Raw genomic sequence first — 19440 nt, 5'->3', positions numbered from 1 at the left:
ACCTCAGAGCAGCTGGTTGGGAACAGAGGGTCCAGAGCTGGGAAATCTTTGGTCAGACTACAGCTTCCCTCTAGGTCTTTTCATCACAGAAAGGGTGCTGAATTTCCATGGCTTTGCCTTGCTGCAAAGCAAAAGGAGAGAAGTGATGAGAGATGCAAGAAATTTTTGGGGTGGAGTGCAGGAGTCTTGTCATTATCCTGCTCCTCAGATGGCCTTCTGTTACAGACCACTGCCAGGCAGAGAACCAGGTGCCTGAGGTCAGCAGGCAGCCTGTCCAGCCCAGTGCTGCTTTGCACTCTCCATCCCACTTGTGCAGTTGAGCCTGCTCTGCAGCAGATTGATTCCTCAGCTGCAAAGCTGGCAGGGCATCGCCACTCCCCAGAGCAGCATTCATCACTCCAAGAAGCTGGACCTGCCTTGTACATCCTTGACCAGCTGCAGTGGGGAGTCTGTCTCCAGTCCCACAGGCACTGGCTGGGCTTTGCTGCCTCCCAGGCTTTTGAATCATCAGCGATGCTGGCGGGATGATCTCCTCCCCTGGCATGTGTTGTGATGTACCCATTTCCCTGCTCCCTGTGTATCACTTCAGGGTGAGAGAAGAGGCATGCAGCAAAGGTGAATTTCCTTGTGGGGGATGAAATCTGTTTGTATAACCTGCTTTCCTCTTTTCTTCCATGCTCCCCTTTGCCTATGAGGATGTGCTTGTTTCTAGAACCTCTTTCTTGTTGTGTTCTGTGACAGTCTGAGAAGATGTCTGGAGAAGCCACTGGCAAAGACCTGAGCCAGAAGGCCATGCCCCTGCTTGCAGTGCTGTCTGGCTCTTAACCCACTGCATGTTCAGAGACCACCTCTCCTCCGTGTGCCTTGGATATCTGTACGTTCCTGCTTTTCTGTCCATAGCACCATCTACAGTCTTCTGGCATGGGAAGGAACTTACTTAGCTTTTGCCTTGGTGGAGCATTCAATTCCAGAATGAACAACATGAACATGTCTGCTAATGATCTCCCCAGGTAGTTGTGTGTGTGTCAGTCCTTCCAGTGCTATTTTGCTTATGCTGTTTAGCTTCATTGGCTGAAAGGATGGTGGTGTCACCCCCTGAGGAAGTTCAGTAACAAAGGCTGCCTTACCCTTTCTCAGTTCCTGTCCAGCTGCTTCTCATCTATCTCTGGAGTAGAGCAGGGATATTTTGACCCTTTCCTCCATCTGCAGACTCCCAATGCCTAGTTATTACTCTGCTTCAGGATGCATGTGCATGGCACATGGGTTGCATGCCTCTGTGCAACGTACAGATGTAATGCCTGGGGACTGCCAAGCAGAGCTTTTGCAGGGGGAGCTTGTCTCTTTGCTGCCAAAGGCTTTGGTAAGCAGTGTCCTCCTGCTGCAGAGCAGAGATGGAAAGGTGCTGGTGGCCAGGGATTGCTGAGGACCCTGAGGACTCCTCGTGGAGGTGGGGAAGCAGGAAGGGTGCTGAAATCCCACGGCCGGTGATGGCAGAGGAACAGGCAGGCACAGGGTTAGCCTTTCTAAAGCCGGCAGGGCCTGCCCCTGGGGAAGGGTACAGGCCAGAGGCGGGGTGGCAGCATGCTTTGTGGCTGTGGTGACTGGAGTGGCTCCTGGAAGTACTCTTGGATTTACAAGACCCCCTTTTCCCTGTGGGAAGGCCTTTGAGGAGCCAGTGGAGTCACATCTCAGCCCTTCAGTGTTTCTGGCTTGTAGCAGTTGCTTTGCAGCAGAAACACGGCCTCTCCTTGTCAATTTGTTTGGCTTCTGAGATGAATGCAGGCTTTCTGTGAACAGAAGCTGTCCTTAGAGGGGTTACAGAATTGCCTGGGGTTAGGCATTGCTTACTGCTGGCATCAGACCCCAGGGGTCATGCCACAGGTGAGCAGACAAGGGTGGGTTATGCTAGCCTGGAGGTTCTGGGGAGCAAGGGCATCAGGGAACCTCGGACTGACACCAAGGCAGCTTGCAGATAGCTACAGCAAGACCCCCACACAGGGAGAAGGGTAGCTGGTGTAGGAAGGGTTGAGCCATCTCCTGCCCCTGCAGCCATCCAGGTGTGTGTGTGGGCTTGCCACCAGTGGCTGTCACTCTGGCTAAATGTTGTCCCCATCTGGCTAGGTGTGCATCTGCCACCTCCACCCCTTGTCTTGTGGACCGGTGATCGATGCTCCTGGGGTTTGAGATCCTGCAGCAATATCTGCATGATGCTCGGTGCCCTGCACAAAAGCCTCCAACCCCACTTGATGGAGAAGCCTGAGTGGATGTGCAAAGGGTGAGGTGCCATGGCTGGCAGCTGAATGAGCGTGGCCTTGACACCTGGGATGGGCTTTGCTTCTCACTCAGCTGGGAGGGCTGAGTGAGAATGTGGATGTAATGGGGAACATGGCTTTGAACTGGTTTTTCTCTCTGTTCAGAAGGGCCTGCATGCTCTTGTGACTAGAGGGGCTTGCTCCTGGATCAGCACCTTCTTTATAAAAAGCACTATACATATGTTCAAGTTTACATGCACAGTGTTGTGTTCTTTTTATAAAAACAATAAAACTATTTTGTTACCATTTATTTGGTGGCTTTGTGTGTCTTAGAGCTGGTGTCGCTTTTTGCCGCTCACGCAGCAGTAATGCTGCCTCCGGTGCGTCTCCTGTTGACTGCAACACTGGAAGCTCCTCAAGCATCCCAAGCTTTGCCAAGCTCAAAGAGAGCCACAGGATGGTGGAGCTGTGCAGTGAACGTGGTATTTACAGCTTGTTCTGTCTCTACCCTCCACCCCCAGAGCTCGGGGTGGGAGCTGGGCTGCCACGCATGCTGCAGCCATGTGATTTACATGGATCTAGCATGGAACCTTTCCCAGGGGCAGGGTCCTTGGGCAGAGTTGTAAGGGACCCATGGGCTTTTCTTTTGACCACTGTGCTGATCTAACTGCCTGCAACTGGGAGAAGGCACTTGGCCCCTGCACCTCTGGCACAGGATCCAATTCAGCTCCAGCACTTTGCCCTTGCCCACATCCACACCTTCTTGCTAAGCGCAATTAGCACTGAGCCCTGCAGCCCAGAGCTGTCCTCACATGCCTCTGGTTCCATGTGGTGCATCACGTGTTCCCCCTCCTGCCCCAAAGCTATGATGTGACACCCCAAGCCACCGCTGTCTTCAGTCTTTATTTGTATAAAAGCCCTCAGACTAAATGATGTAAAAAAAAATGGGGAGGATCAATTTCACAACAAATGGCTCAAAATGATCGTGTAATCATCTTAAATTAACAGCCACAGTAAAAATGCACAGGGGAAATCTAATTTCAGGAGATCAGTAGCTTGAGTGGTAACTTCAGAGCTAAAAACCTGGTGGGGAGGGACACCACAGTGAAGCCAAGCCTGGCTCGGACCTGCCAGAGCCCCTGGCAAGATGTGTGGTGCAGCTGGCCCTGGCTGCAGTGTCAGGTCTACACAGCAACCCCATTGTGCCACCCCAGCGTGCTTAGGGCCAAGAGCTCCTTACTGTGGCCTCAACAGGGATGGGGTGTGAGGAACAGGACACATTCACTACGTGTAGGGAGAAGGCAGCAGCACCCAGAGCACAGGACAGCCTGTAACAACCCAGGCTGGCCTCCAAATCAGAGCTGTCCCATCAGCGGCACCAAGAGGGGCTTGGGGGAGAAAAATGGGCATTGTCGGGGGGGGGGGGGGGGGGGATGTTCCTGGGGGGACAGTGGTGTCAGCATTGTCCCTGCTGCTGGTCTCCCTCTGACACTGAGCCCCCAGCTCATGGCTGTCTGGGCAATTCATAAAGCTACAAAGTCTGTTAAGGCACAACTCGAATATCTGTAAACATGGATGCTGTCCGGGGAGGTCCAGCAAGCGATTCAAGTACTGGTGACACAAGACACAGCGGCCCTCAGCCATCCTGCCGAAGTGCCAGCACCCACACCTCCTCTGCCGCAGTGACGGGCACGTCCCAGGTCACCTTCTGGCTGCTGTCGGCTTCAGGGCCACCTTGGGGGGGATGTCCAGCTGCAACAACGAATGGGTGTTGGGGGGGGGGGTTGGCAAGGTCCCCGTGGGGCCTCTTGCTGCTGGTAGGGGACAGAAGTGACACTGGGTATTGGGGGGCACTGGGCACAGCTCACCTGGGGCAGGACCAGGGATGTGCATGGCTGAGACGAGAGGGTCGGAGGCTTAGCAGGAGGCACTGGTGGTGATGGTGACGGTGCTCCTGCCACCACACTGCAGGGCTGGGCAGAAGTGCAAGAGGCAAAAGTGAGGTGGACTCCCTGTAGGCGAGCCTGCGCTGCCCTGCTCCCCAGGCACCAGCCCCAACTCCATCCCAGCACCAGTGCTGTACTGGGGGCACCTACCTCCTTCCTCTTTAGGGCTGGCAGAGGCTTCCTGGGTGGCTTTGGCCTCTCCTGGGGACAGGAGAGGAGAGACTTGAGTCCTTCTGGGTGCTGGGAAGGGACCTGCGTGAGGGACAGCAGCCAGACTTCAGGGCAGAGGAACAGCTGCCCCGGGGAGCGGGGATGGTGCTGTCCACCAGGCAGGGACATCACACCCAGCAGAGGGATGTGGATGAGCCGGAGCCCAGGTTCACTGCAGCTCCCACCCCAGGGCTTCATGCTGCACTCCTACCTGCGGGACCGGGCGGCTGGGCACCAGGGGCCGGGTGCTGCGTGGGGCCGCTGTGGTGCTGAGCAGACTGGGGCTGCTGATGTCACGGCGGGACAGCTGGCTGCCGGGGGGCTGCAGCCGGCTCCCCTCCTGAAACACCGGGTTGGCGAGGCCAGCGGTGGGTCTGCTGAAGGTCCTGTGAGGCAAAGGACCGACAGGCAACAAGGGCTGCTGCGGCCCCCCAGCCCTGAGCTTTGCCCTGTGTGCTTGTAGCTTAACCCTGCTGCAGGCCTTCTTACCCCTTCTGGAAGTACCTCATCCCTCTGCCTCTGAGCAGAACAACACCGCCGCCGAGCAGGACGCTGGAGAGTGCCAGCACGGACAGCACAGCAGCCAGGACCATGCTGCTGCCCCCTGCAGAGACACAGTTGGCACTGGGACAGGCACCCCGACGCCAGGAATGCCGCATGGGGGCAGAGAGGTGGCCAGCATGGCGGCAAGACACCGACCTCATCTCACGCTCCCACCTTGGCACAAGCACAAAGCCGAGAGAGATGATGCTGGCTGCGTGCACAAGGTGCCCTACCTGGTGTGAGCTCCAAAACCTTGTGCTGGCAGTATGGTGGTGCCCACCCTGGCTCACAGTGGCACTCCCGCTTGTGATTGCACACCTGAAACCAGGGAGGGCAGAGTCAAGGCAAGGAGGCAAAGTGAACGGCAGGGACTACCACCCAAGCTGCTTGGAGATGGAGAGCCCTGCTAGCTGCAGCCACAGGGAGCACGGAAGCACAACCTACCCCGTGGCTGTTACACTTTGCTGAGCAGTTCTTCTTGCCATAGACCAGAAGGTTCTGGCAGCGCCCAGCGTAGCAGACCTGGGGGTGGGTGGGAGGCTCTGAGCACAGCCCCATGGCCGGGAGTCACCTCCCACTGCCCCAGCCCATCCCCCGGGCACTCACCATCTCCTCCCCACACTTGGTGCCAGTGGGCACCAGCCTGAGGTTAGCCACCAACTCGTTGCCGTCGTTGCTGTCGAGGGCTGCTTTGCACTTGAATTGGCCAAAGGAGAGCGTGAAGAAGCCGCTGCCAAGGACAGGACTGGTGTTGTCACTCGTGCACAGCAGTGTGCCGCACTTCACATCCCTGTCAGCAGAGCAGCTGTGAGCCCTGAGGAGCTTTGCTTGCTCCCCAGGGTCAGAACTGAAAACAGGCTCCCTGCTCCTTACTTGGGGCTGCAGGGCCTCTTCCCAGACTCAGTCAGGCAGTGGAGTTTGAGGTCTTGCCTGCTGTTCTGCTTAAAGCATTCATCGGGAGCTACTCGGGCTGCTGCGGGAGGCACAGAGCAGAAGGATCACGTGGAGCCAGAGCCTGCAGCAAGCCAACAGCAGCTGGCAGCAACATGAGGGCAGCTACCACCGGCCATCCCCGACACTAAGAACTGCCTGCCCCACCACCAGCCCTCTCCCGAGGTGGGGGGAGAGGGGAAAGCTACCTGCGCCCCAGAGCACACGGCACTGCTCTGCATGCGAGGGGCAGGCCCCGTTGTAGCAGTAGCCATTGCCACTCTGGCAGGGGATGCCGTTTTCCTGGAAGACATCCTCCGGGCACTCGGAGCTGAGGCCGGTGCAGTGCTCGGGAAGGTCACAGTCATTCTTGCTGGCCCGGCATATCGTGCCGGCAGCCTTCACCTGTGCAGAAAGAAGGCTGTCAGGAGCCACACGGGCACCACATCCCATTGCCCTGATCCAGGCCAGAGCCTGTCAGCACCCAGGTCTGCAAAGCATCTCTCTGCACCCCCAGAAAGGGGGATTCAGACACAGTGGCTTGTGCCACAGACAGATCTGTGCCAAAGACGGTACAAAGGTATTTGCTTTTGACTGAGCTACTGCACAGGAAGGGGACATACCACCAGACCAGTTGTTCCTGTACTTAAGTACTTCCCCCCATGCAGCACCTTGTGTTTTGCTTTTAGTTTGGGCTTGCCCCAGGATCTTCTTACTGTTCTGGCCCTTCATATCAAGGCATTTCTTACACTGGGCAGCGGCAGAGGTCCTCCAGGCCCTTTGGCAGCCGTAGGCATGCATTGCCTCTGCCACAAAGCTCCTGAGGAGTTGGAGTGGGGGGTGGGGGAGAGTGGGCGTGATGCCCTAGCCAAACACTAGGCCTCCACCAGGTCTCCATCCCTGCACGGTACCTTGCAGTCCTGGCAGCAGTCGCCTTGTGCGCACTCGGCCCCCTCTCTCAGCTGGCAGGTGGTGGCGTTGCAGCAGCGATCAAAGCACTCCTGTGAGACACAGCCAAAAATGGCTTGGTTTTGAGACAGCAGAGTCCAAGGTGGCTGGAGGAGCAGAAGCTGCATGGGGCCTGTGTGGGTGGGACCAAGGACCAAGGCTGCATGGGGCCTCCCATTACCACAGGACTGACAAGTCTCAGCTTTGCTTTAGCTGCAAGCTCCCAAGAGAAAAACGCCATTGCCACAAACCCATACTGCAGAGAGAGCAGCAGAAGCCTTCCAAAAGAGGAAGGGGCTGAAACTCTCCCAAATGCCCCCTGAAAGACTCTTTCCTTCTTTTTGGGGGGCTGCCAAGTTACTAGGGCAGTGTAACCATCACAGGCATAAAATGGCTCCAGGTTGAACCATGGGGCAAAAGCACAGCAACATCCTGGTCCAAAACTCAGCACTGCCTGACTGGGGCCCTGCACTGTGGGTGTGAACTGCTCCTGCAGCACCTTTACCCCCATTACCACCATAAAACCAGAAGACTACAAAAGATTTTTCATAAGATGTGGAGTTTGGAGGAAAACAGACATGACCTGGGCCCCTGGAAAGGTAGCACCCTTCGCAAATCTCCAAGAATGACACGGAGGATCTCTGTGCTCACTGCATGAGGAAGGCAATGGGTTCCTCCCCACAGGTCCCAGCACAGGAGATGTCCCCTGGCAGTTTGTCACAAAGCTTCCCACTGTGTTGCACTGGGATGAGGAACAGCTAAACACACCTCTTGCGAGGACAATGCGCACTGATGTCCCCTTTCTTAGGCCATCTCTCCTGAGGACATGCTGGGGGATGTTTCCCTGGGGATGCCTTTCCTAGGAATGCTCCTGCTAAAACCACAGCCAGCTACATGAGAGGTGGGGGGCACACATCTCAGTTAACAAATGCCTTCCCCAAGCTATTTTTTGGCATGAACATAAGGAGCACAGGGAAGATGAGTCAGGAGGTCTTGCAAAGCCCAAAGGCGGGGAGGAAGCTTGCACAACCCTCTCCGAGTCTGAGTGAGGGGGTTTCAGGTCCCAGCCACCCCGTTCCTTCCTGAGTGCCCAGGCTGTACCTCTGGCCTGCCGCAGTCGCACTGCTCTCCCCGCTCTACAAACCGGTTCCCACACACTGGCTCCCCGTACAGCTCATCCGCCCGGGGGACGTTCAGCAGGCAGCTGGTCCTGGGGTCCTTGAGGAACTGCCACATGTCCTGCTCACTGCAGCTGCTGAAGAGCCTGGGATAAGTCAGGCTGAAGGGGCACAAAACCAGGCAGTAGTGAGCACGGCGGAGCACTTGCAGGCCTTCCCACCCAGCAAAGGTCAGTTAACAAAGTGGTGAATGTTCTCCCAGACCTGACAGTCTCCCAGGCTTCACTCCAGCTCTCATCAGGACATTTGGAAATATCTGCTGCCCAGGGCTACTCTTCACTCTTTCTTCACATTTTCTCCACTCACCTGATCTTCGCTGCCATAACACATCCTCCTTGATCTTTGATGACAGGACAGCGGCAGCCAGCAATATCTTCATCATGAGACATCCCTAGGTTGTGTCCCATCTCATGAGCCATGGTGGATGCAGCACCGATAGGATCCATGCTGTGGTCCTATGGAACAAGAAGTGAAATGTGGTCACAGAATCACAGAATCACAGAATATTAGGGATTGAAAGGGACTTTGAAAGATCATCTAGTCCAGTCCCCCTGCCAGAGCAGGAACACCTAAATCATGTCACACAGGACCGCACCCAGGCAGGTTTTGAAAGTCTCCAGAGAAGGAGACTCCACAACCCTCCTGGGCAGCCTGTTCCAGTGCTGTCACCCTCACTGTAAAAAAGTTTTGTCTCAGATTTAAGCGGAACCTCCTACGTTCCAGCTTGCATCCATTGCCCCTTGTCCTATCATTGGGTGTCACCGAGAAGAGCCTGACTCCATCCTCCTGACACTCCCCCTTTACATATTTGTAAATATAAACATTAATAAGGTCACCCCTCAGTCTCCTCTTCTCCAGGCTGAAGAGACACAGCTCCCTCAGCCTTTCCTCATAAGGGAGATGCTCCACTCCCTTAATCATCCTCGTGGCTCTGCGCCGGACTCTCTCAAACAGTTCCCTGTCCTTCTCGAACTGAGGGGCCCAGAACTGGACGCAATATTCTAGATGTGGTCTCACCAGGGCAGAGTAGAGGGGGAGGAGAACCTCTCTCGACCTACTAACCACACCCCTTCAGATACACCACAGTATCACAGATTTCTAGGTTGGAAGAGACCTCAAGATCATCGAGTCCAACCTCCGACCTAACACTAAGTACTCCACTAAACCATATCGCTAAGCTCTACATCTAAACGTCTTTTAAAGACCTCCAGGGATGGTGATGATCCCACCCCGGGATGCCATCAGCCTTCTTGGCCACAAGGGCACAGTGCTGGCTCATGGTCATCCGGCTGTCCACCAGGACCCCCAGGTCCCTCTCCCCTTCACTGCTCTCCAGCAGGGCAGTCCCCAACTTACACTGGCGCCTGGGGTTTTTCTTGCCCAGATGCAGGACTCTACACTTGCCCTCTTTATATTTCATTCAGTTTCTCCCCGCCCAATTCATCCAGCAGGACGCTGGATGGCAGCACAGCCTTCCGGCGTGTCAGCCACTCCTCCCAGTTCAGTGTCATCAGCAAACTTGCTGCCGGCGCACTCCATTCCCTAATGCAAGTTGTCAAGGAATATACTAAACAACACTGGTCCCAGGACCGACCCTTGAGGGACTCCACTAGATACAGGACTCCAAACAGGGGTGGAGCATCCACTGTTTCTCTAGGCAGCCTGTTCCAGTGCCTCACCACCCTCTGAGTAAAGAATTTCTTCCTAATACCTAATCTAAACCTACCATCTTTTAGATTAAAACCACTACCCCTTTTCCTATCACCACACCCCCTGAAAAAAAGTCCCTCCACAGCTTTCCTGTAGTACCCCTGTAGGTACTGGAAGGCTGCTATAACATCTCCCTAGAGCTTTCTCTTCTCTAGACTGAGGTAACTGAAGACAAAAGCTGAGCCTGGTCTCACAGCCTCCGAAGAACTCCAGACTGGGCTCTGAGGGGCATAAGTCAGCATAGATACAGCAGCTACCTTGAAACGCTGCTTTGTGTGTCGCACAGTTGACTGCTCATGTTCTAGCAAAGGATGTCATCGCTGGGGAGGAATGGGTGGACGAGAAGCATAGACAAGATGACCAAAGACCAACTGCAGGTCAAGTCCCAACCAGGTGACAGGTGGTGTGAGAAGCCCTGTGTCCACAGAGCAACTCCGGGATGCTTTGTATTGCTCAGGTACCTCAGAGACCTCTGCTGCCGCCCTTGTGGCATGTGCCTAGGCAGTGGGACCCACCTGATTGACACCGCCTGAGTCCCTGGTGCACATCGCAAGCTTCTTTGCCAGCCCCACGGTCGTGTCATAGAAGTCTACACCACTGTGGGAAGGAAAAGTGACCGTGGGCATGGAATCTCTGTGCCAGCTGGGAAGCACCCATCCAGCCTGCTTACGTGATCAGCTGGGCATTGTCATGCTGCTTCCTCTTGAGCAGCTCCGTCTCCCGCCAGCGGAGGAAGTTCTCCAGTGTCACCTCTGCATTGCGACTGACGGTGATTTTGTCCCTGTTGCTCCACACCTCCAAGCCAATCAAGGCCACACGCAGGCCCAGAGGCTGGTAAAGCTGCAAAGGAATACAGGCTAGAGGGAGTGCTTGTACCTTAGCCGCACAGCAGAGGAACAGTCTCACCTCCCCTGGGAACTTGTTGCCCAGCCAACCCCCCCCCCCAGCAATACTATATGAGGTCTGGCACCTCAAGTCCCCCTCACAAAATAGCATGAGCTGGGCTAAACTATGTAGACAGGCCCTCCCTTTTCTTGAGGGCATCAGTAGGACGTGCTCCCAGAAGAAATTCCCTGCTGTCCCTTCATGTGAGGTACCTAACTGAGAGCTCAGAGGCAGCCTTCACATGCTCCTGAGGACTCCAGGTAGAGCCAAGCCTCAATGCCTACTTTGCGCACCCCACTGGCCAGCAGAGTTGGTCACCCTCTGGTCACCTATCTAACAGTGTGAGGGTGGCTCCGGCTCTACCACAGATCTCTCCCGGCTTTGACTGGGTGACCGGGGCCCGTGCTAGCACAGCATGAGTAGGGCAGGTAAGCTGGCACCCTGGGGCTCACCTTGTCAACATGGTTCACAATTTCCTTCATGCGGTTCTGCACCTTGCGCAAGTCCTTGTATTTTCTGAACTAGGGGAAGGACACAGAGAGATTCCCAAGTTGGCTTCCAGTTCCCAGCAGCCATGTAGGAGTGAAAGCACAAACTCACCCTCCCTTACCTCTTCATTGTCCACAACCAGGACAAGCTCCACGTATCGGGGCCCTTTGTGTAACTGGGCTGATTTCTGGAAGGGAAGACAAAAGTGAGTGCAGAAAAAAGCACAGCTCTCTGGTTTGCTGAGCCCTGTTGTTGACCGTCCTGTGGGATTTGTTGGAACCTCAGGCACCTTCCAGTGCTATGCAAGGCTAGTGGCTCTTCTAACTCTGCTTTCTGAGGTTATTTTGCCCAGGTGTTTCAGACATCTTCCAACACACAAGGAAAAGCTCCAGCCTGCTACTGCTGTAAGGCAGGAGAGAGGCTCTGTGAGACCCTGTGTGGGACTGCGCCAGGCAAGGGGAGGGAAGCATCTCCATGAAATGCAGCATGGCCCAGCTCTCTCCTGAGCTTCACAGACCCTAGGCTCTCAAAAACTCAGCTATGGCAAGGAGAAGCAATGTGATCCTTAACCCAGCGATAGAGCTTCATGGGTGCAGCAATTTTAGGGTCGTGGTCATACTCCAGGGTGGCCCCGGCCTCTTGGCACGCGCCGCGCTTTGTCCTGAGGTGGGCAGCTCTGTACACCGCATGCCAGCCGGCCTCGTCCTTCTCCAGAGGCTTCAGCAGGAAGGTGGTCTCATTCACTTGGAAAAAGCCACTGCCAAGAGAGAGGGCAAGCATCAGGCTGGGGCGGTGTCACACCAGCAGCCTCACAGACACTGTGCAGGATGGACAGACCCCACACCAGCCCTGTGAGCACCTGCGATACAACACACATCCATACAGGAAAGCACCCACCACTTAACCCACTCTTCCGTGGCTCCCCTAGGTAGTTGGGATGAGTTACGGGCCATTCGCAGGCCCTGGCAGTCAGGTCCTCCTGGCCACGTGCAGGACACCACAAACAGCAAAAAGCCCTAACCAGCCCTTGGGCCGTACTTTAATCCCTAGCCACTGTGCAGAGGAAAAGCCAGGGACTTTGTGCCTCTTCCCTGCAACTTTGTCTCGTCTTTCTGCGCCTGCATTATCCCATGCTCTGTGTGTATCGTTATGCTGCTTGTCCTGCCTGTGAACATCTAGTCCTCCTGCTACACAAACATATTACATGTCCCATGTATGCACAAGCTGTGCTGAGCCAGGGTCCCTGCAGACACAACCACTGCTCTCAAAACAAGGAACCAGCCGCCACAGAGCTGCAGCAGGCACTTGTCCTGCAACCCGGCATTTGTTCATCCTGCTAACACAGTTGCTGAGGACCTCCACTGCTGCAGAGACAACCTGTCCTTCTCACACATATCCCTGCAAGACAACCCTTCCTCCCCAGCTACTAGATTTATTCTCTTGCAATTTCTGGCTGTCAGCTGAGCTTTTTTAAGAATAGCAGAATGCAAATCGAGCAACCCCGCATAGAGCTGGGGGCTCAGGTTCCTCTGCAAGGGCATTTTCAGCTACTTCAGCAGAAGGTAGAGCCAAAGCAGATTTTTGAGGAAGGAGCAGCAGCACTGCCAGAAGCTAGGGAAGAGCAAGTTTGGTGTGGTAGAGTGGATGGCTCTGGTCCCGTTTGCAGACCCGGGGAAAGTGCTGCCTGCCCTGACCTCCTGTCCTGCTCAGCTCTCCACTTTCACTCAGCCATGAATCACTCCCCCAAAAGCGACAATGTAAAACTTTGTGGCTGTTTTCCCTGCTAGGCACTGAGCCACAGAGCCATGCACACCCAGCATGTGGGGAAAGGATGTCTTTTGTTTTCCCTTTTCTTCCCTACTGCCCCTGACCAAACTGTGCCCCGGGGAAGCCACAGGTCCTACCTGAGCCCACCACAGGTGCTGATGCTTGCTGCAGAGTCTGTGTACCCCACAACGTGGCCTTGATAAAAGCAGTGATCCTGAAACCCAGAAAAGAGGTGCATAACATTGTGTCTGACCAATCTGGCCTTCTGCAATGGAGTGATTACATCAGTGGACAAGGGAAGACCAACTGATGTCATCTACCTGGACTTCTGTATGGCCTTTGATATGGCAACACTCTTGCCTCTACATTGGAGAGACACGGATTTGATGGATGGACTATTTGGTGGATAAGGAATTGCCTGGGTGGCCACATTCATAGAGTTGCAGTCAATGGCTCAATGTCTAAATGGAGACCAGTAGCAAGTGGTGTCCCTCAAGGGCCCATGCCAGGACCAATACTATTTAATATCTTAATCAGTGACATGGACAGTGGGATTGAGTACACCCTCAGCAAGTCTGTGGATGACACCAAGCTGAGTGGTGTGGTTGATATGCTACTGGGAAGGGATATCACCCAGACGGAATTGGACAAGGCACAAGGATGATCAAGGGGCTGGAGCACCTCTCCTATGAAGACAGGCTGAGGGAGTTGGGGTTGTTCAGCCTAGAGAAGAGAAGGCTCTAGGGAGACCTTCCAGCACTCTTATAGTGCCTAAAGGGGGCTGCAGGAAAGCTGGGGGTGGGGGGGTACTTTTTACATGTGCCTGTAGCGCTATGACAAGTTGAAATGGTTTTAAACTAGAAGAGGTTAGATTTAGATCAGATATACAAATGAATTGTTTTACAATGAGGTCTGAGACACCGGAACAAGCTGACTGGAGGAGCTTGACTGCTGGAAGTTTTCAAAGTCAGGCTGGATGGGGCTTTGGGCAACCTGATCTAGTGAAAGCTGTCCCTGCCCATGGCAGGGGGCTTGGAGTGGGTCCCAGCTCATGGCAGCGGCTTGGAGTGGGTCTCAGCACAGCCCTGGAGGCATCTCAGCCCTCCAGGAAGCATGATGAAGCCTCCGTGTCATTGGTGGTGGCCCAAAAATTCCTCTTCCAGGAGGCTGCTGTTACTCCAGACCCGTACCTGGACATCTGGCTTCTCTGTGATCTCTGTGCCATCAGCCAAGTAGTGTGTCTCAGTGTAATGCTGTCCCAGCAGCTCCCTGCAGATCAGGAAAGGAAGCAGCATCAGGAGAAACATCAGCTTTGGGGAGAAGATGGCTAGAAAGCAAGGCAGGGGGGTTCCATGTCGCTCCAGATCTCTCAAGCCAAATCTGACCCTCCTGACCCACAGCACATTCAACACTCCCAAGAGCTCCCAGCATGGATTTATTTTCCCAGTGTGGGTCTGGGCTGATGGCTTTTTTTTTTTGGTGGCCAGAGCTGTGATGTTGGGCCCCTGAGAAGTGACGTGTAGCAGGGTGGTAAGTGAGCCTGCCCAGGGCCTGCCCACCCACACTCACCTGTTCTTCTCTAGGTGCAGAAGGTAGTCCCTGCCTTCAGCTTGGATGCTGTAGACGACATGGTCCAGGTAGGTGCTCTGCAGGAAACAAGATGATGGCACAAGTCAACACAGACTGCAGAAAGGATGGCTCCATTGCCATGATCCTGCACATCCTTCCTGCTGGAAGGCAACCGTGGGATGGGGAGACTTGCTCCTCACTGGCCACGTGTAAGCTCACCCTGAAGGCATCCAGCAAAGACACAGGAAATCAGACAAAAAGAAAGCATGCAGGCAATAATGTGAATCCCCAGCATATCCTGAGATAACAAGCAGGTCACCAGCAATGAAGCTGAGTCAGCAAAGGCTGGTTTCCCGTGTCTGACACATGGCTGCAGATGGCCGCATCAGAAACTGAAGTTTCCTGCTCATCAGTCACAAGAGCTCCTTTTCTGGGACTGAGTTCAGAACTTACTCACAGGCTGAACCACAAAGATCCCTGGTGCCCAACTGCTTTCATCAGCAGAGTCTCCCCTACCTCTGCCTGATCTAACATGAATATGATGAATGCGAAATAACCTGATTTGGATTCTTGTCTGTTACTGACGGCAAAGTTCAGTCTTGTTGTGTTGGATTCCTCCCTCTCCCCCCCCCCCCCCCCCCCCAGTATCACCATAGTGCTGGTGGAAGGGACCCAAAGGTGTCTCAAGCACGCCCTATGGTCTCTGACCTAGGACCAGGTCAGCGTGGCCAAGGCCCAGAGCCCCCATGGAGATGCTGTACATCCCCAGAGAGCAGGGCTGCTCCACCTTTACGGGAAGATTTGTTTTCCACTGGGCAAAGATCCCATGTGATCCCCCACCCTTGGAGGTTGGGACAGAGATCTCCAGAGATCCCAGCTCCCCGGGGCTGCTGAGAGAGACAGCAAGGGATGTGGGACCTGAGACCTCCTCAGCCACCGCTGCAGCAAGGAGACAGTGCCCCGAGGCGCATCCTCAGCTCTTGTGGATCCTGGGGTGGAGACTCGAGCAAACTGGAAAGTGAGGGCTCACATTCCTCCTGGATGAGGTGTCTGGCTTCTGCCTGGGTGGATGGTGATGGTACCTATAGTCATCATGGAGCCTGGTCAGGTAGAGGGGCTTTCCTGCCCTCGGTCACCCTCAGATCCTGCCGCCTGTCTTTCCAGCTTGCATTGCTGCTGGCAGCAATCGGCTGCCGGCCACAAAATGCTCTCACAGGTCCCTGGCAAATTCTTCTCTCATGAACAATATCTCCCATAAGACATGTCTGTCCAGCACCCGCAGACAAAGTGGTGCTTTGTTATTGTTGGCAGTGCTGGAGGCTTTAAGAAACTGCAGAAAAGCAATTCAGAGGGGAGAGAAGCGGCAGTCTCTTGGAGACAACCACAGGGTGAGGAGAAGAAAAAAAAAAACACGATAAAGATTCCCCACAACACACCCAGCCACACATCAGAGGGTGCCGCTGCATCCTGCAAAGCCTGAGGCTTGGCTGCCGCCATCCAGGAGGACTTGTCCAGCCCAAGTTCCTCAAAGCCCTTCATGCTCCTCCTCCAGGACCCTTTCTTGTGGGGGAGCAGAGAGATGCAAAGAGAGGGGCAAAGATGCCCAGTGGCACAGATGGTGTCTTTAAATAGCAACGTTTTTCTCATGGACAAGTTTAGGTTTCTAGAGCAGAGAAAACAGATGCTTTCGGGGAGTGTTTTTGGAGCTATTTTATCAGAAAGGGTTTGAATCACAGATGAACATGCTGCATGAAGTTTACTAGGAAACAAATGTCCTCAACCCCTCCGTCTCCTCAGGTGCTAAAATTGGTGCTTTACACTCCTAAAACACAAATCCATGTATTTGGCTGATCTTCACTTCTTTCAAGGAGATGTGGAAAGCCTCTCTGAGTTCAAGGCCGTCATCACATGAATGCCTGCCCTGACCACTCAAAAATCATGAGTCAAACCCCATTCCCTCCCTCAGATTACAAGGTTTCTGAAAAAAAATAACTCTGAGTTTCTTTCATGTGGGTTTCTGAAACTTTCTGATTCTTATTTCCCGGCCCCAAAGGATTAAAAAAAAAAAAACAACAAAAAAAAAAACTTAAGCAAACACAGCAAGAAAAGTGCTTAAAGCTCAGCAAGAATCTGCAAACTCCTACTTAAGTAAAGACCAGATGTCACAACATCCGTACAAGACTGCAAGGGGCAGCCACACTATATAACATCTCCAAAGAAAGCACTAAACATCGCCCTCCCTGAGAGTCCTTCCTGCTATCAGCCCCTATTTTGACCTGAAGCCCTCCAGAAAAGTTCGTGTGATCAAATACCTCCATCCTCTGGGGTGGACAAAACATGCTGTATCATTCAACCAGTGCAGACACCTGGCTAAAGAGGTCCAGCCCTGAGCTCTGGCCTCTGCTGACCAAAACCCTGCTGGACACCCTACCCTGAGCAGCAGTGAGGGTGGCTGTGCAGAGCTGGAATTTGGGAGGCAACACTACTCACAGGTGATGCAGAGAGGTCCCTCTTCCCCTGGGGCTCCAGCACCCTGCGTGGCATCACCATCTCATACCGCTCGACATGGGCCAGCTCCTCCTCTGGCCCACTAGAGACGCCTGGAAAATTCAAAGGGGGAAAATTCAAAATTCATCTGTGTTTTGAGCTTGGCACCTTTGCAACCCTTGTTTTCTTGATGTCAGAAAGCAGAGGCTCCTCAGCACAGGAGGGAGCCAGCCGGGCCAGCGGTGGAGCAAAGTGCCCGTCTGCGGTGCCTGGAGCCTCACACATGGTGCCCGAGCAGAGCCAGCAGCCTTTGCTGCCGCCCCCTCGGCTGGCTGAGTCACAGTTCCCCCGCCGGCACATCTCGGGCTGCCGATGACAAATCCCCCCCCTTTCCCCCCCCCGCCCGCCCTTCTCGCAGGAGTTTCATCCAGGTGCAGTTGCATAATGCCGCACACCCGTGGGACGGCAGCACGGCACGGGGCAGAGGTCACCGGGAGCACATCTGTGGTGGGGACCGGTGTCAGACGGGGGCTTCTCTGGCTGCAGGAGGCGAGCCAGGCGCTTGGGCTCAGCGCCCCGTTTGCCATCCCCTGCCCTTGAGTGAGTGTGAGGTGGTGGATGGCGCATGGAGAGGTGACGGAGAGTGAGGTGATGGAGAGTGGGGTGATGGAGAGTGGGGAGGTGATGGAGAGTGGGGTGATGGAGAGTGGGGAGGTGATGGAGAGTGGGGTGATGGAGAGTGGGGAGGTGATGGAGAGTGGGGAGGTGATGGAGAGTGGGGAGGTGATGGAGAGTGGAGCAGTGCTGGAGAGTGGGGCAGTGCTGGAGCGTGGGACGGCGATGGAGTCTGGGGTGGCGATGGCCGCGATGACCGCCAGCCCGGCACCGGAGCTCTGCCTCCCACCTGAAGCAGCCGAAATCTTCCCGACCGAGCCGTCCGTAAAAGCCAGCGCCCCTCCGGGCAGCCATCCCGCTGCTGCCGCGCCCCGCGAGCATCCCCGCGCACCCACCCGCCACGCTCCTCTCCGTGGGGCCAGCGCCCGCGGGAAACCCCTCGCCGCTTCCCCGGAGCCCCTGGGCACCTCCGCCCGTTCTCACCGTGGCCGAGCAGCAGCAGCAGCAGCCCCAACAGCCGGAGGAGGACGAGCGTCGGGACCATGGCTCGGCACCGCCCGGCCCCAGCCGCTCCGCGCCGCGCCGCGCCGGCAGCCCCCGCCCGGCGTGACTCACCCACGGGCGGCGGGACGGGGCCGGGCAGGGCGGGACGGGCCGCGGAGGGGGCCGCCCCCGGCAGGGGGCCCGTGGGGCCGGGGCTGGGACGGGGCGGGTAGACTACGAGAGGAAGGCAGCAGGGCCCCCCCCCCCCCCGGTTGCCGTGGCGGGGATTCGCCCGGGACATCCGACAGGCGGGGGGGGATGGGGACGGGGGCAGCCCCGGGTGCAGGCGCTGCGGCGGCCGCGTGGCCGTGGAGGAGAACCGCATCTTGGCCCCGGGGAGGGAAACGCGGCCGGCGTCGCTTGCTTGTGGTCACGGGCTCCTTCCCGAGGGCTCACAGGACCCAAAGCTGCTGGGTTCTGGAGGCCTGGGTCTCCGCTGGCCTCCAACTGCTTGGCACGACCTGGGGATGGGTGCTGCTTGGAGAGCCCCCCTCCTCTCCTGGGGTCTCCTGGGCTCGGGGACCACATGCTGGTTGGGGCTCTGCTTCATGTCCTCGGGCCAGTGGCTCCGTCCTATGTCACCATTGCAAGCCACTGGGGTTTACTCACCGTCCTTTGCCTCTTGGCCAGGGTGTCCTGGGGAGCCTCAGGGACCTTGGTGGCCTGTAGCCGGGGTCCTGTCTACCTATAAGAACCCTTTCCCTGCCTATTTTTTCCTTCCAGTACTTTCGCCCGAACACTCCTAGTCATTTCTGTTCATAACATTATTATTTATATTACGGTTGTCCCCACTGCGATGACCGTGCTTGCAAGTCGTGCAGAGCTGAGCAGGCCTTGAAGGACCCACGGGCCACAGCAGGCGACCTGGCTCACAGGAGAGATACAGACCGGCCAAGCAACAACAAGCTTCTCCGGACACTCTGAGACCCGACCCGTGGGACATGAGGCTGCTGAATTCAGTCTTTCCTTGCTGCTCTCCTGGCACAAGAAGGCTATGCAGCCCTTTGTGGAGGGAAGACACACAGGTGCCTCCTGCTCCATGCTAGCAGGAAGATGTCCAACCTGGCCTGCCCTTGGAGAGGGTGTATCTCTGTGGTGATCTGTCTGAATACCCCCAAACCTTCAAAGTTGCCGCTCAGTCAAGCAAATAGCCACTTGTGGGTCAGTTTTTGGGCAGCTGAAGTTACCTGTCAGTGTGTCCTCATGCTGGGGACACTGGAGGGGGCTTGCACATTCTCCCCGTGGCCAATGGCCAGGACAACACCTTACAAGAATGAGTGTAAATGGCGTATGCGTGTGAAGCAGGATGCAGAAAACCCTGGAGGGTGTTCACAAGAGAGATGACCAACAACTGGATTAAACAGTAAC

At 55.6% G+C, this 19440-nt stretch overlaps 1 protein-coding gene across 1 annotated transcript; it reads right to left on the bottom strand.

The window, feature by feature from the left end:
• Positions 1–3139: 3139 nt before the first annotated feature.
• On the bottom strand, positions 3140–18172 carry ADAM8 (ADAM metallopeptidase domain 8). The gene is made up of 23 exons (XM_083844850.1): positions 18013–18172; positions 16918–17027; positions 14428–14504; positions 14049–14127; positions 12996–13072; positions 11662–11848; positions 11213–11278; positions 11055–11123; positions 10388–10557; positions 10233–10314; positions 8314–8462; positions 7931–8108; positions 6793–6882; positions 6091–6286; positions 5825–5924; positions 5558–5741; positions 5396–5473; positions 5185–5269; positions 4898–5012; positions 4620–4794; positions 4349–4450; positions 4121–4225; positions 3140–4004 (listed from the first exon to the last, which is right to left on the bottom strand). The coding sequence occupies exons 1-23, from the start codon at positions 18071–18073 to the stop codon at positions 3954–3956; spliced, it is 2586 nt and encodes an 861-aa protein (XP_083700976.1). The 5' UTR covers positions 18074–18172; the 3' UTR covers positions 3140–3953.
• Positions 18173–19440: the final 1268 nt, after the last annotated feature.

This window comes from Anser anser (genome assembly GCF_964211835.1).
Source record: "Anser anser genome assembly, chromosome: 7".
Taxonomy (NCBI): domain Eukaryota; kingdom Metazoa; phylum Chordata; class Aves; order Anseriformes; family Anatidae; genus Anser; species Anser anser.
Note: the sequence above shows the minus strand (reverse complement) of the source record. Positions and strands in the feature narration are given on the sequence as shown.

Excerpts from the sequence above, each read along its gene's own strand:
- ADAM8 (XM_083844850.1), bottom strand. The coding sequence starts at position 18,073 with ATGGTCCCGACGCTCGTCCTCCTCCGGCTGTTGGGGCTGCTGCTGCTG. Across the intron at positions 17,028-18,012 it reads GCTGCTGCTGCTCGGCCACG|GCGTCTCTAGTGGGCCAGAG; the intron begins GTGAGAACGGGC and ends TGAATTTTCCAG. Across the intron at positions 4,226-4,348 it reads CAGCCCTAAAGAGGAAGGAG|CCCTGCAGTGTGGTGGCAGG; the intron begins GTAGGTGCCCCC and ends ACTTCTGCCCAG.